The sequence below is a fragment of the Falco punctatus genome, assembly GCF_963210335.1.
Source record: "Falco punctatus genome assembly, chromosome: 2".
Classification (NCBI taxonomy): Eukaryota; Metazoa; Chordata; class Aves; order Falconiformes; family Falconidae; genus Falco; species Falco punctatus.
The window spans coordinates 81,788,296-81,804,428 of NC_137581.1; the positions used below are offsets into that span (position 1 = coordinate 81,788,296).

At 44.0% G+C, this 16,133-nt stretch overlaps 1 protein-coding gene across 1 annotated transcript in view; it reads right to left on the reverse strand.

Annotated features, from left to right (window-relative positions):
- Positions 1-393: 393 nt before the first annotated feature.
- LOC308058469 (amine oxidase [flavin-containing] A-like) overlaps positions 394-16,133 on the reverse strand; it is a 37,844-nt gene continuing 22,104 nt past the window's right edge. The window contains exons 6-15 of the mRNA XM_080374277.1: positions 13,290-13,431; positions 11,307-11,456; positions 9,855-10,014; positions 8,460-8,556; positions 6,845-6,898; positions 5,877-5,934; positions 5,349-5,446; positions 3,776-3,887; positions 2,243-2,305; positions 394-1,761 (exon numbers count right to left, since the gene is read on the reverse strand). Of these exons, the coding sequence (XP_080230403.1) occupies positions 1,606-1,761; positions 2,243-2,305; positions 3,776-3,887; positions 5,349-5,446; positions 5,877-5,934; positions 6,845-6,898; positions 8,460-8,556; positions 9,855-10,014; positions 11,307-11,456; positions 13,290-13,431 (1,090 nt within the window). The 3' untranslated portion in view covers positions 394-1,605. The remainder of the gene's footprint in view (positions 1,762-2,242; positions 2,306-3,775; positions 3,888-5,348; positions 5,447-5,876; positions 5,935-6,844; positions 6,899-8,459; positions 8,557-9,854; positions 10,015-11,306; positions 11,457-13,289; positions 13,432-16,133) is intronic.

The following is a 16,133-nucleotide window of genomic DNA, read 5'->3' on the forward strand; positions in this document are numbered from 1 at the left end:
GATCAATGAACAATGAACAAAGTAGCTCAGGAGACATGTACCATCAGTACAACCTTTCCTGTGCAGTGCTTAACACTGGCACCATGAGCACCTGCTCACATCTGATGACAAGGGGCCACCTGAAGCACCCCTTCCCTCTGGAAACAGCTTCTGGTTTGGAGCCCACCAGCACCTAGGCTGAGACTGGCCTGCACTTGTTGTGTGCATACGAATGTGGTTGAAGTAGAGGCCAGGAGCGACGTCATCTTGAGTAGGTAGGTGTTTCTGTTGGTGTATACATATGGATCGTATCAAGCAAAGCAAGGGTTCAGTGGCTGCTGCATGTGCTGCGCCTAGTGACTTCACACGCTAGAGAAACATCACCTTCCACAAACTCACAAAAACAACACAAGAAAGAATCTCAAGAAAAGTTTATAGAAGAGCTCCTCTTACCAAGGTTTCAGGACTATGGAAAGGCACATTTCACCCATGTTGATTGACAGATGAGTTCATGGACACATACAATGCTCACATTTCGTGGCAAAAAGACTGCATAATGATGGTACGTTGTGAAACATATATTCCAGACTTCAGTTCAACACCAAAGTGATTATTTTAAGTGTATCATGTACATAATAAGAGTGGAACAGGCAGATGCACCCAATTACTGTAATCTACAAGGCAGTAATTCAAGCCCCAAATATATTTCTCCTTATTGGAGGAAGGCGGTGCAGATCACAAGCAAAATGAGGGGCAGCAAATTGACAGGGAGCCAGGAAACTGCTGCCATTTGGAAAATAACAGCTAGCACCTGCTGCAAGTCAGAAGGGATTTAACTTTGCTAATTCATTTCACTCTGGTTTAACAGCAAACGGCTTGGCTGGATCAGATGCTCTTGGGCCAGGAAGTAACCGAGAGCTGCGCCGTGGCCGTGCTGTGCTGGCGAAGGCACCCTGCAGAACAGAGAAGCGCAGATGTTTGCTCGGTAGCGGGCAGAATAAAGTCCACTCGTGCTTCCTCTCTCACCATTTAGTGAGCTGCTTCGTGCTAATTACCTCTTTTCATCCAGCTCGTGGTTAAGTTTCACATTGCAATGATTAATAATTAATCAAACGCATCTGAAAATTAATTTGGCAATTCTACATCTGATTGGCACGGTAATCTCGTCCGTGCAGCAGGGATGTTATGGGAATAACCTCAGATATTCTGAGCTGCTAACTGAAGTGAATACATAAGGGCATTTATTATCTTGTGTGGTAAAAAATAAAGCAGTGAGTAGAAACAAATACATTCTCCAAGGCCTCTTTGCCTTTTGGGAAAGGTGTGATCTGCATTTTGCCTTGCCTGTATTAGGAATGCACCATCGATATGATCATGTCCAATCAAAACAGATGGAAAAAGGAAAGGGAAATTAGAAAAATGTGCCCACAGTTGATTTATTTCTGTTTAACTGGTAGCAGCTGCAGTAGATTTGATGCATTAATTATGGTACTAAAAAGAAAAATCACAAGAAGAATGACTTTTGCCCTTTCCTGCTGTCCGTGGCACTTCTCTCCAAAACCAACAATCATCTGGTAAAAGGGAAGAAGAGGGAGTATGCAGCTTCCACCAGACACGTGGTCCCCGCTAGTTTCGAATTAGCTGTCCCTTTTTACAGGCAAACAGCCCTGCAGCAGCCACAGAGGTGAAGAAGATGGTAGAGCTAAGCAGGCACAGCAATCCTGGTGCGGAGGGCAGGTTCCTCTCCCAGAAGCTGGTGGTGAATGGTCGGGCTGGGACATCCTGGGGGAGAAAGGAGATGGTACTGCTATAGAGTTTCCCTCACTGCATGAGAGGGGAGGCAGCAAATGTCCCCACCTAGGCTGGGGAGATCACAGGTTTCTCCTGAGGACCAGACTGGAGCATGGGGGTGGAGGGTCATGGCTGTGAAATGTATTTTCTGTCATCCTGAACAGCTACAGGACAGTGAAGGTGGAGTTGCTTGTGACTGGAAGGAGGTTATATTTGGCTTAAGACCATGATTTGGGAATGGGCAGAACTAGGATTATTTCCTGCATTTTGCAGTCCCCCAGGCTCCGAGTTCTTTGTCCCTGGCTCTCGGCCATCCACTCCTCAGACAGGGGCAACAATATTCCTCGGACAAGTCAAAACAATTAATACCATCAGCATGTGACGTAACCCAAACCTCACCTGGGGGCAGCTCCATAGGAATTACTGAAGCAGGAGCTTCAGCCTGACTGTGTGACAAGAAAGTCTGGCTTACCTTTGACTCCGGCTCTGGCATCCAAATTTCATTCTCTGAGATCCTCCCCATCCTGTGCAGTATCTAGGAAAACAAATTATTTGTACCACGTGAGAAAAAATTAAAACCCACACTACTTTCCATTTTGGAAGAGCAGAGCGAGTCAGAGCAAGGTGACATTTAAAAAAGGCACAACTATGACTAGCTGAAAGTAAACCAGAAAATGTACAATGATCTCTCTGCTAATATTAGCAAAGAGAGATGGAGGCAGTTTTGGTAGTTTGTGTAAATATATGACAGCTGGTCATCAAACAGTCCTCTGCCTAACCAGTGTTTTAAGCAAGGACAGTTTCACAGAATCGTTTGTAAAAAGTAGGACTTCACTCAGGAATCCACAAAAACTACAGCTTCTCTAGATGTTTATTTTAATTTTTTTTCTGAGTACAAGTGAAAATGCTTTTTCACATGACAGTTGGAGAAATAGCAAGGTGAGGTTACCACCACACCCTCAGGACACAAAGTCTGTTAGGAGTGATGCTGCTTGGATCACAAACTAGAAAAAGGAGAAATACAACTCTAGGTCTTTCAAAGCATACAATGACAAAGTTACCTCTTGGCTATTCAGTATTTGGCAGTACAAAGCTCGTTAAGGATTTTTCTTTTGAATAAACTGAGTGCAAGAATCATGGAGGTTCTCAGGGGCAAACGACTGTCTCCAGAAGAGACAGCTCACTGTCTTTGTAACTACTGCTCGCAGGCATGGAGAAAGAAAAGAGAAATTAGGCGATATGAAACGCAGCAGGTAATGAGAATTATAAGGTGAGTATGACATTCTGTCAAATGGAAGCAAAGGGCTGATTTTCCCTTAAATAACAACTCTGTGGCTCTGCCATACAGTAGTTGTAACTGTAATGTACACCCTTTAATGGCTTTTTTCCCTCCCTCCAGACTGTTGTAAAGGGATTTCACTGTGACTGGGAATCCAGTCCAATGTGTGTCATTCTGAGGAGATTCAGACATTATCAGAGCCAACCATTATGAATTCATAAAGCTGAGCTAACAGCACTCCCTCGTAAAAGAAGAAGCAGAAGGGATACATCAAAAATAAGAACAACGCTCAGATTTCCAGATTGCTGCATAGGAAATAGCTGTGAGCATTTGTAATGACTTAAATGGCTTTTAAAACATACAGCAATTAATTTCTTAGAAGCTGTGGTAGTATATCTAAAGGCAGCATCAGGTTGGAGGTTTTTTCCTCTAGACCTGAGGTATATGGCAAGAGCTGCATTTTAAGTCTCCAGTGCAGAGACACACCGCATAACATTCTGACTCAGGTGAGATTTTTGGTTTCACTTTATTCAATAGCAAACTGAGTAAAGTTAATTAAAAAAAAGAAGGCTTTGGCTCACAACCTTTTCTGGGATTCTTCCCCATCAATTCTAGGAACCTCTGCACAATTACAGGGTGTGATGCACAAAATCAGACTCTCCAAGCTGTACTTAATCCTTTTTAGCCTTTTAATAGAAACGTTGAAAGCAAACCAACAGTCTGTACCTCTCTGGCTGCTCTCTCTCCTGCCTGTACGGCCCCCTCCATGTATCCACTCCATTGGGTAGCTGTCTCTGTGCCAGCAAAGTAGATTCTGTCAATGGGCTGCCGAATGATCCTTCAAAATAAATGGAGAATGTCAGATGACAAGTAACAGGAAGGCGATGATCCTTCTAAAAGCAACTTACGGGTTTTGATGGGGCACTCAACTTCAGTTCTGCAGAATTCCTACAAACCTGGGCTGGAGAGTATGGTGCCATGAACTGTACCCACAGGACCACCTACTTGCTTCTGTACACAAAACTCAAGATCTGAGACAGAGAAAATCTAAGGCATAAATCAGTGCCCAGCTTCTGTGCAAAATAACATGAGCCTTATTTTAGTGCTGGGATAAGGGATAATCCTAACAGCCTCCAGAAATGCAGGGCAGCTGATAGATTTATGTCTTCCGCATGGCAGCTTTGTTGTTATCCTGCCATTACAATAGGATGTGAATGACATTTTTGCAGTGATAGGTCACTAATACCAGCTTCTACTCGGGGGCTGGACTTGCCTGACTGCCAGTCCTGCCAAAAGGGGAGAGCAGCTGAAAGCCTCAGCATTCAGGGAGCTGCATTCACCCTGTAGGGTCACATAAGCCAGCCCTTCAGCTGTGCAAAGCTGCACGAGCATACTGGTCAACCCAGCCACAGGCAAGGAGCTCCCTTTCCCATAGAGAGAGATGCTTGCTCTAAGGGCTCCCATCTAACCCCCCGTTAGGTTCTCCCTGTCTGCCTGACACCAGCCTCCCCAGGCCAGAGGCCTCACTGATCAGTACCCAAGTGTTCAGATAAATGACAACAGACAAGCCAGTGCACGAGGTGACTTCTTCCCACACGTGTCTTGGCACGGAGGCAGGGTGTAACTCCATGATGGACATGCTCAGGAGCTCACGCTGTGATGTGCTACATGGTTTGTCTGGTCTTTGGCTATGGATACAAGATTTGTCTGGTTGTTCCCATTATGTGCTGAACCATGCCTTCCACACACTTTTCAGTGCTATACCTAGTATTAATCAGTATCATCTAACATGTTCCTTTAGGAACACAGCAGTTATGCGTGGGGAGAGCATGGGAGGCTTTGCTGGGTGGGAGAAGCAAATGAGTTTTCTTATAAGGGTTTTGTGCCTTCCCCTCCAGATGCGACTCAACCAGCTTCACCAGAACCTGATGCTCCACCTACACAGTCAGACAAGGACTCTTCATCTGTCCAAGATGTGTGCCCTCAAGGTCTTAGCTTTAAAGGGATCTATTGCAAATACTGCATAGTGGCAAATATTGTAAGTAATCTAGTGGGGAAAGGTTTCATGGCTCTAATGGGTCCTTTGTGACTGTGTTTTGTTTCCTTGAAAGTCACAAGAGAAAATCTGCTCTTATTAAAGTCAATAGCAAGATCCTTGTTAGGTGGGGAGTAGGGGAGTGGAAGGAGGGTTGGAGTTCCCCCAATGTGCTACATATACTGTTAAGTTTGCTGCATAAGGTATATCATCGTACACAAGCTAAGAAATGTGCATTAGAGAGCAAAGCATTCTCTGTCTTACCTTCCGTAAGAATACATTATGCCTGGTGGGAAGTAGGCTGTGTAGCAACCTCCTGAATATTGCTCCATGCTCCAGTTCTTTTCTTCATAATGCACTGGCTGTAAGTATCAGCAAATATTAGAGAGTGAAACAGTGGCAGAGAAATTGGAAATAAAGAATCCATTTCCTTTGAAGAGGGAAAAAACAAGCTAAGGATACCTGTCAAAGGAGTGCCATTTCATCTAGCTAATGCTATTCATCTGCACAAAACAAATCTTTGCATTTTACAGAAGCACTAGCCTCCCATGGGGAAATGACAGGACAAATTAAACCATGTACTCCCTTCTCTCTTCTTGTAAACAGTGAGACTGGCAGCTCTTTTCTTCCTGTACTAGATGCTGCTGCACTCCCCTTGGGACTACAGACTGTATGGCACAACATGCAGGTTTAGGTACACATTTTAGGTACCAGGAATTTCAGCTTCATCCTCCAGAACAAAGAAGCAACATTACTGTACAACAGAAGTGAAAGCAGGCATTCATTTCTTACATGTAAAGCCTCTTCCATCCCCATTGCTTTGGCATATGCCTCACAGATCTTCTTCTTCCTATAGGAAAATAAGATCAGTCAGGAAAAAAAAGGTGGAAAAACACCTCTCACTTACTGCTTTTATTAAAAAAAATCACATTTATTGCAATACATTGGAAATAAAGTTGTGCTTGGCTTTGTTTTTAAGTCTCATTTTAAGTTGTTAACATATATATTTCACATGTTGATGCATAAATGTGACATCCAAGATGGGCCAGGGAATGGAGATGAAGGTTGATTTTGGCAACGAGCTCTAAAAAACTAAATCTTTGTTATTTTAGGAAGCAAAGCCAATTCATTCTCTTGTTCACTGGTGTAAGACTAGAAGAGAAGCAATATAAATCAGTGAAATCCCTACAGATTTGCTATAGCTGAGACCAAAATATGAGAGAAAACTGCTCACATTCCTAAGCAGAACTCCTCTTTCACTTGCATGCGTACCAAAAATCTCATTTAGAAAGTCCTGTTTGTTCATTTCACAGACTAATGGTGAAATCATATTGTTGAAAATGTAGAGATTTAAAAATTTTATCACCCAGTCTGAATGTGAAGGACATCCAAAACTAGGCATGTCAGCGCTCCCTATATCCCTGGGGTGAAGCATCATTTAGTGGTGATGCAGTCTGGGAACGTCTTTGGAAAACCTTCTCAGTCCACACAGAGACACAGAGCTGGTAAGTCTGTCATAACACGGAAGAGCGGGCAGGACCCGGAAACTCAGAAATATCCACAACTGGGTGGATATTAGCATTAGTGTCTTGGCCTGTTTATACTAAAAGCTCAATTTTTGCCCCAATTTCCAGTATTGGTAGTTGCACTGTGCATGTGTATGCATGCACCCGCACACACATATTCACACACATTCCTGTAGGGAAGCATCCCAGAGAACTGACTGGCTTCTGAAATACTCACAGTTTCTGAACTCTTACCTCTCTTCCTTATTGAGATGGGCCAGTTTAACGGCCTTTCTGGTAAGGATGAAACTGAAAAGGAAAATATAGCATATAAATATCATGCAGTGTCAGCACCCCAGCTGATTTGCATGCTCTTACTTGAAATTACTCTAAAAAAAGACAGGCAGATCACTTCACCGGTACGTAATGGGCTTGACATTTTTTCATCATACCTTATCACTTAATAATTACAGGTCACATGGGTGAAAAGGCCTGTGCAGGGTACCCTGGGGAGTCAGCTGAAAGGCAGTGCATGCATTCCCAGCGGGCAGGCAGAGAGGACTGCCTGGCAGCTACCAGATGAGGAAGCTGCGGATTGCAAGCGCATTTTCAAAGCTGCCAGCGCTGGCCTCACTTTGCTCTGTGGGAATGAACTCTCTCTCCATCCCCACTGACTCAGGAGAGCAAAGTCACACCCAAAAGTGGGCAGAGAGATGACAGCATCCAGCAAAGTACCCTGCACTGCCTACCCTCTTACACCTAGGTCTTATTCAAAAGGACTGAGACCTTGAGTTCTCCTGAGCTTTTGAAGTCTTGCAGACAGCTGGCTGTACCACTGCCCGCGTCATTTGGTGTCAATAAGTGACAGGAGCCTGCTGCTCTGACAAGCACTGCACAGCGTCATGGACCAGTCCTGTAAGAACCGGGGTGAATACTTACTCAGCTTGAAGGAAACAGATTTGGCAATTAGTTAATCTGACCTTAGTGGAGATACCCGGGGGATGAAGTATGTTCCTGCACTCTTTCAGAAAGTTGCATCAATTTACAAGGAGAAAGGAGAAGCCTGTTTGCCATATGCGGTTTGGAGGAGGCTTACTGCTCTCAGGTCACAGGAGTTTTTAAGCCTTGAACATGCCATAAACATGTACAGTTCAGTAGAAGTGGCAAGCTTTCCTTGCCAGATACTTAAGAAGTAGTTACCTGATATTTATATTGGCCTTTTTTTGGCAGTGTCACCAGTGGAAACTTTAGTAAATATTGTTTGTTCATATTGGCTTAACCTATTCTAAAAGCCAGTCAATGCTGTTACATATTTTCCTATCTGTTTGTCCAAACTACAACTTTTTTACTTGGCAGTTTCTTCAGAAGCCTGATTTCTTCACTGCATGGCTGCTTGCCCCACTCAGCCACCAGCTGATGTTCATTGCTCTGCCTCGGGTCCGTGGGGAGAGGAGGCAAATGAGGATTTCTTGGACAACTGCATTTTCATTTTGGCCCAGGCACTAAATACAAGGTCCAACATAAGCTGAACACAGGCTCGCAAAGCTACGCAAGAAAAGGATTTATTTCTAAATCCATTACACAGCAAAAAACCATTAACTGAATGCTTAAAATGAACTACAGCTGAATTCAGGAACTCCTTCCCAAGCATCTCCTTTGCATTGGGATATCTGTAGCAGATACTTAATCTGAAAGCTTATACGGACTAGAGAGGCACGAAAGGCTTGTCAGAAGTGCTCTCCTCCATCTGTGAAGACTGTGGGAGTGGTCCCCACTGATGTAACCTGGCCGTGTCCCCTCTTCCTCCTCCTCCCACTCCTTCAGACAAAAAGAAATAAACATTTGTAAGTATAGGCTAGAAGCTCTTCACCCCATAATGGCAGGGAAAGATCCATCAGGTTTCGTGTCATCTATGGTTATTCCAATCGGAGACTCTTCATCCTCAATGAGGAAGGAACCACAATAACCTAAGGCAGCGGGGTGGGGGGGTGAGAGGAAACAAAATTATTGTCAGAGAAACTTGTTGACCATTCTTTCTGACAGTAATGAGCAAATAAAATTATCCACAAAAGGAACTGTACAGAAATTCCTTTGTTACCAATAATGCCTATATGTCTGAAGTGTTTTTGTAACAGTCTCTTTCCTCTCTTCCCTCTGACTCTGGGAGATCTTATACACAGACTTACACAAGTCATATTTAAATTCCATTATTATTTAGCAAGGAAATTCTGTGGATTGTTGCAAGTCTCTTTGGCTTTCTATTTAGGGGGGATAAACATCAAAAATAAATGGATGTAGCAAGAACTATGATGGTTCATTCCATGAGTTACTTTGGCCAAAACAACAACAGCAGCAACAAAACCCAGTGTAATTACATCTTGTCAGTGCGGGCTCAGATTTACACCCTGTATTGATTTTGCTGATGACAAGACTGTCAGGAATAGTGTCCCATAACAGCAAAGTGGCAGAAACACAGGCTGTCTAATCTAGTATCACAACACTACATGTTTCAGATGAACACACAAAAAAATCTCATATAGATAACAAAGCATAAACCTGCCTACATTTTCTTCTAATCCAAAGGGCTGGTTTATGCCCTGAAACATACAAAATGATATTCTTTTGATTAAGAAATACTCTCACCCAGTGCAACTCTCAGTATTGTTTCATAGGAATTGGAAACTAATCTGTTCATACAAACTGTTCTGGAAATAGTATCAGTTAAAGCTGAGAAACACATGATGTTGTAACACATAGAAAAAATATCCGGAGTTAAACAAAAACCTAAGCTACTTTTCCCAGTACTCTGAGATATCAAGTCTGTAGATCAGAGGATTAAAAACAGGGCAAGGTCTTGCTTACACCTTAAGCTCTCCTTGTCATCTGCTATAAATTCTCTGCCCTAACTCTGTCCCTGGCAGGGAGAAGTGGGGACCTGCTGCTGCAAGGTCACTGCTTCTGTGCATTAGTTTCAGCAGTGCTTCCCAGAGAAACCTTGCTTGTTCTCTGTCATCCCTTCTCAGCTAGCAACAATGAGATTTGGGATCCTATTTGGGTCCAGACTCATCTTTGGGACAAGGTGTGCACTCAAGCTTGGAGGAAGAGCTCTCTTTTCTAAGGAGCTTTACCTTTCACTTTTCTGTGCGTTTCAGTTTGAGGTTTGCACATTTAACCCTGCCTTAGATTTATTCCCTGACTGACAGATAGCAGAGCTTCAAAATTCATGTCGCATGGGGCTCCCAAGTCCTTCACTTTCCCCACATACCCTTCCTCTGCCAGAAGGCCTCCCTGTAGTACACCATGCATTTTATGACACACCCCATAGGCAAACGCTGAATTAACTGGTTTCTCTTTGGAGGTAGTGCTGGTTTGTAATGAATCTTCGTTGTCAGGATCGGAGGGATAGCACTGATCACATACTTGCCCTGAAACACAAACCACAGTCAGTACAGACAAGGCGCTGCCTCTCAATGAGCTTGCCCTACAGGACATGTTTGAAAGACACCCTTATTAGTTGTTAACAGCTTTCCCACACAGGTATTTCCAGGTGACCAAAATAAATCTGCCACTTCAGAAAAAGGATCTGGGAAAAACATGTTGTTTTGTGGTTAGATGATGCTTGACAGCTTTCCAGATACTACAGGACCAGAGCTGATACTTGGACGGAGGCAGGCGGGGAAATGGGGCAAGATAGATGATCTAGCATAGGTAAAACTGCCTTTTATCATCCCCAGGAAAACACGACCCACATTTTTCGAAATTATAAGCTGTTAAAAAGAGTCATGCACATTCACAGGATACTACTTCAGGACAAGCAACACTGATGGTGATTTCAGCTTTCCTGAACATGCTCCATCCATCTTGCAGGTCCTGTTTCTGACTGGAGCGATGAAGGATGCTTGGTTTCAGGGCTCAGGGTAACAGTGTATTACAACAGATGCTGCTGCTCTCAGGTGCTCTCACACTGATGGGGCCACTGAGTGCAGGAAGACAGCCTCCTCTGACTTGGCTGTCACTCATGCAGCGTGGAGGGAGAAGCCAGTGGTTTAATTCTGGGGTTTAAAAATCCCTGGGGGAGGGAGAGAAGGGTCCCTTCTCCAGGACATCCTTAGACCAGCTTCTCTGTCAAACACCCCCTTCCTTTTCTGCTATCTTTCTCTAAATACCCTCCAAACACTGCCACCTGTGAGACAGGGGTTTTGCAGACCATGACGGTCCTGCACAAATCCCCGTGGCAGGCTGGGCTGTGTGTGCAGAAGGGAGCTGCCACTCCATGGGTGCCACCGTGGGTAGTCATGTACTGATGGAGCATTTCACAGCACCACTGTGCAGAGGCAAAATCTTACTAAAGGCATTTGAAATGTCTTTTTTTTTTTTCTTTTTTCTTTTTGTTCTGCAAACCACAAACTTAGGTATGAACAGGAACATTACCTTCCTTTCTTTGAAATGGTCTCAATGCAGAACTAATATGTAAAAATATATAATCACAGGAAAAGTTAGGGCAGAAAAAGCAGAGTAATGACAGAAACTAACTAGCAGAATACCAAGAAGAGACCCAGTCATAAATAAATCTGTAAAGCAGGTTTCACAGAGCGTCAGTGTAGTCTGAGAAATAGACACACACAAATGGGTACTTCCTGATTACATCTGGCTAAGAGCTACAGCAGATATATTCCCCCACCAAATGCATACTCTACTTCTATTCTGATCAAATTACCTCATATTTCTCATGGTTTAGAGTCTCCACAATGACATTATCACCTGTCTGATCAATAAGGACCACAGGTCTCTCCAGTTTAACTCTGCCTTCAAGGCGTTCCATTATTTTCTCCGATATCTGACCAGAACCCCCTTTAAACTTCCTCTCCTACAAAACAAACAGAAAAGAAACACAAAAAAATCACCAGCATTAATCACACACAATGACACTGAATATGACTTCTGCTCATAATCAAGAAACTCCAGGCCAAACCAGCAAGTCCTAAGGGTGCATAAAGAGTCCCAGACTTTCAGAAGAGCAAAGCCATAAACCTGACCCTCAGTGAGGATTGCTGCCTAAACCACTTTTGGAATGGTTTCCTCAATTAGCTGGCTTGAAGACTCTTGAAGCCTAGTGAACAAACATCTATAATACAGGTATGCTAGCTAGCGTAAACATATTGGTTCATTAAAAAGAGGTTTTGAGTATTTTATCCATCACTGTGCTACCGACACCCTCATGTGTGACAAAGACGCCAGCTTGCACCTGTACAGGGAAAGCCTGCACCAGCTCAGAAGCAAGACGGATCTTTTTAACTGGGTCTGGCCTCGAGTGCAGCAGGCAATGAGCTTTATCTGTCCCTGGGAAGACACAAAGATATTGCTGTCTGGAAAAAAGCACAACCTGTGACACATATTTCCTTGCAATGCCTGTGCAGAGGCTCAGGGGAAGCACTAACCCTCTTTTATCTACCGGCCACCAGCGCTACATCAAGCGGCTCACTTTTACATAGAAGATGCTGGTACTGGCAGGGAGGAAAGGATTCACAGAGTCTCTTTGTGCTGAAAGACTGAAATACTGCCTGAGGAAGTCTTACAAGACTCATCATGGCTGCTAAGTCAGCAACCTTTAGCATTTTTGCCCAAATGATTTTGACTGGGGGGAGTGGGAAGGATGGTAGAAAGCAAGACAGCTTGCCCCATCCAGGCAGAAAGAAAACAAAGTGCTCTTCCCAGGCTAGCTTTCCCCTCTCCACATGTCTTGTTTAGCTACATGTAATTTAGGATTAGTTTTATTTTTAATTCCTGCTGCAACATCTAGCAGTTGCTGACATGGGACAGCAAATGTGGCTGAGGTGCTCCTGAGGAGGAATGCTCCGAGGTCTTGCTCCTGCCTCAGGGCAGCATTAGTTCTATTTACATCCTTTCTGACACACAGTTGTCTACTCTTACCCCAATGGACAGACGTTAATGGAGGCTGCATCTCTCCAAGCAGCTTCTCCTACAGCCTCCCTATCCCCCACAGTTGGAAGGGTGCGGTACTGTCTCCACTTTTGCTGTTAGTAGGTTAGGTCTAAAATGCTATGCATGCTTCCTGAGGCCATGTTAACTGAGGTAGGAGGCTAGTAAAGGGTGCCAACATACCACATCCAAATTACTTTGACTGCCCCCTCTCCCCTTTTCTGAAACTTCATCCAGAACAATAATATAAACCATGATGTTCTGCAGGCAGCCATGACCTGAAACAGTCTAAAGTAGCTCAGAAAACATGCTGCCATGTGAGCTGTCCCAAGAAGGACAGGCCTTCTGCTATCTATTTCCAACTCTTGCCATTAGAGGTTCTAATGCCAGAAAAAGTTATTTCACTCTGAATTACACTTGCTTTGAACTCATTAAAAAATTCAAAAGTGCTAAGTAACCCACAGAAAACAGACTGGCCAAGAAACAACAAAACAGCAACAAAAGGACTGTGCTGATGTGAATGCAGGAAAAAACAACTGATTCAATTGCCCCAATTTATCTCAAAGCCTAGCTAATAAAATTCCTCATTGTACAGAGCTAGCTGAGAGGGCTGTTCCACCCCGTGAGAACACAACTGTTTCTGGTGCCACATGCACTTGGTATTTCTTCCTCTCTTCACTAATTGCAGGCCTTTGACGAGCACAACACACTTGCTCTTTATGGTTCCAAGAGAGGAGGAAGAATATGAGACATTTTGTACCTGGCCCCCATTGGTGATGGAGAAAATCCTGGCTGTGCCCCCACACTGCCTCACATACCACAGGAACCAGAGAGCGGAGACTTCATGAGGCTCGGATGTGACGTTGATATTCACAAATAAGGTGGCAAATTCTCTAGCAGCTCTGCATGAGAAACAGGAGCAGAAACAGGTAGTAAGTAAACATGACTTCCTGACTGCTTTCAGGATTTTCTTTGTTATTCTCGATAAGGGCTGCTTTCCTAAAGTCAGAAAAGCCAAGATGATTTATATCAATCTCATTTTTTATTTTGTAGTGAGACTGATTCAATGAGTTTATATCAGCACTTCCCTCCCTCCCAAATAATTTACCCACTCAGTTTCAAATCCCACTGATTTCACCTTAGTTATTTTTTTAAATAGTTTCCCAGCTGCTATTCCTTGTATCATAACAAAGTATTTTTCTCAACAGGAGAATGCATTTGGTAACCAGTTAGTGAAACTCTTCTGTACTTCTCCTCCATGGGGAGCTCATTGGACACATAACTTCCAAGGTCTGATAGATCCCAAGGGACTCCGTCAGCCACATGGCCAAGACATTCACCATCTCTCACCTGCTGCACAGACCTTTCGTGAAACCAAGAATCAGACATGGTAAATAACCCAGAGAAACCAAATTGGCAATCATTGCTGTAAACATGAGGAGAGGGTCAGCTTTCTACCACAGTAAGCCCTCTGAACGTAAACTGAGTTATAGCAGCAGGAAACGAGGACCTGGCTATTCCCATTTCTTTCACTTGTGGCTAGAGATTGCTAGGAGAATTGAGATCGTTTTGCAAAGAAGATGAAAGGTCTTTGACTTGAATGAAGTTTTATAAAACAACATTAATTTATAATTATCTGCTAAAGGAAGGAACCTTGTAACTTATAAACTTTTATAACCTCATTTCCCTGGGTATGAAGTCCGGTCACTTCTATTTCATTAGCCAGGATATGAAAACATCCTGCACACAAGAACCCTCTGCCACAGTCCTGAAAGCACCACGATACTACACTACTGCAGCAGGTTCAGGCCTGAGGAATGTGAAGTCTCCAGGGTCAGTAGATGCTGATCTGTGACACATGACAAACAAATCTTTTATAATCTTGACCAAAGTCATATAGAAAATGCTGCAGAACAGCTTTTCTGTTCAGTGCAGTATGTTTTTTAATTATGCGTAGAGAGATCTGGGTTGGCCTGAAGATCTAAAACAGCTTTTTACTGAGTTTTTAACATGTTTCAGCTGAGCACATCCATTAAAACTGGAGTGCCACAAAACCACTGACAATAGAAGCAGTCTTGCAGAGAAGCATGTTACAGGAGAGACCACTATAAACCCAGTTCTGTTTATACTCCACCATCTCCCTGACTAAGAGGAACAGTAAAAACTAGAAGAGGAAGAGCCAGTGCACTTGCAACAGAAAAGGTAGTTCAAAGTATCCGAGCTTGCAGGCAAACGGCTCATAAAACTAATTGTAAAGAAAGCTGCAGTTCCACAGATGGATAAAGTCCAAACAGCTGTACCACACGGTACAAATGGCATGTATCACATGGAGCTGTAGCAAGATTTAAGCCAGCAAAATAAATTTCAAATAGAAAATTTTGGTCAGGAAGCTGCAGGCACCGGGCTAAACCACAGTCAGAATGAAAGAGCAAACGGCACTGCCGCACAAATAAGAGACGCTGACTGCAAGGGAGGAGAGCATTGCAGAGTACCACAGGGGCCGTCACAGCAAGTGGGGACACAAATGCTCGTATAAGCACACTTCTCTCTGCCTTATAAAGAGAACTAATTGAAAAAAGAAAGGAAGAGTATTTCCAGGTGTTGTCACCTCATATTGAATATTGTTTCTTTTTTTATTTGTACAGTCTGGTCCCTTGTAGACATAAAACACACTGGCAATTTTCTAGGTGATACCACACCTCGGGTTCTCTTCCTACCAGTTAAGAGTTGATGCTCTGCTGGACCTGCTACTCACAAACAATGAAGACCTGTTGGGTGATGAAAAGGTGAAGGGCAGCCTTGGCTGCAGTGGCCGTGAGACTGTGGAGTTTAAGATCTTGAGAGGAGTAAGACAAAGCACAGCATTGCAGCCCTGGATTTTGGAAGAGCAGATTTTATCCTCCTCAAGGACCTGCTTGGCAGCATTTCATGGGAAACTACCCTGTAGGGCAAAGAGGCCTAGGAGAGATGGCTGGCATTCAAAGACAGCTTCCCAGGAGCAGAGGGAGGGTGCACTGCAATGGGCAGAGCTGAGCAAGGGCAGCAACAGGCGTGCTGGGACAAACACAGAGCACCCGACTGGGCTCAGGCACAAACCAGCCAGGGAGGTGAAAGGCAACAAGAAAGGCTGCCTCAGCTGCCGTGTTTCCCTCCGAGGGTTTCGGAGGCCCAGCAGGCACTACTGCTTAAACAAGCAGCAGCATTTGAACTTCTCCCGTTTCCAGAGCCAACAGCTGCTCATTACTCCTCCTTGGGTCTCACGCTGCCCTATCCATTGAGCAACCACTGGAAAGCTGCTGCTCTCTGGCACAGTGTGATGCTCTCTGGTCTGCCAGCGGCACCTGCCTGCTCTGTTGTACATGCGATTCAGCTCACACAGTAAAAGCAGACACATATGGTAACTGTGCAGGAGCGGACACAGACAAGAGTCAGAGGACTTCACTCAGCTACTAACCTGCCGTGTGTGTGGGAAAGTCCCTTCACCTCCTTCTGGCTCCATTTCTGTGCCTGCAAGTGACCTTTACTCATGCCTACAAAGCACGATTTTATCTGCATGTTGCTTTTCCTAAACACAAAGGCAGATGCTCTTCAACTGAGTGAAGTG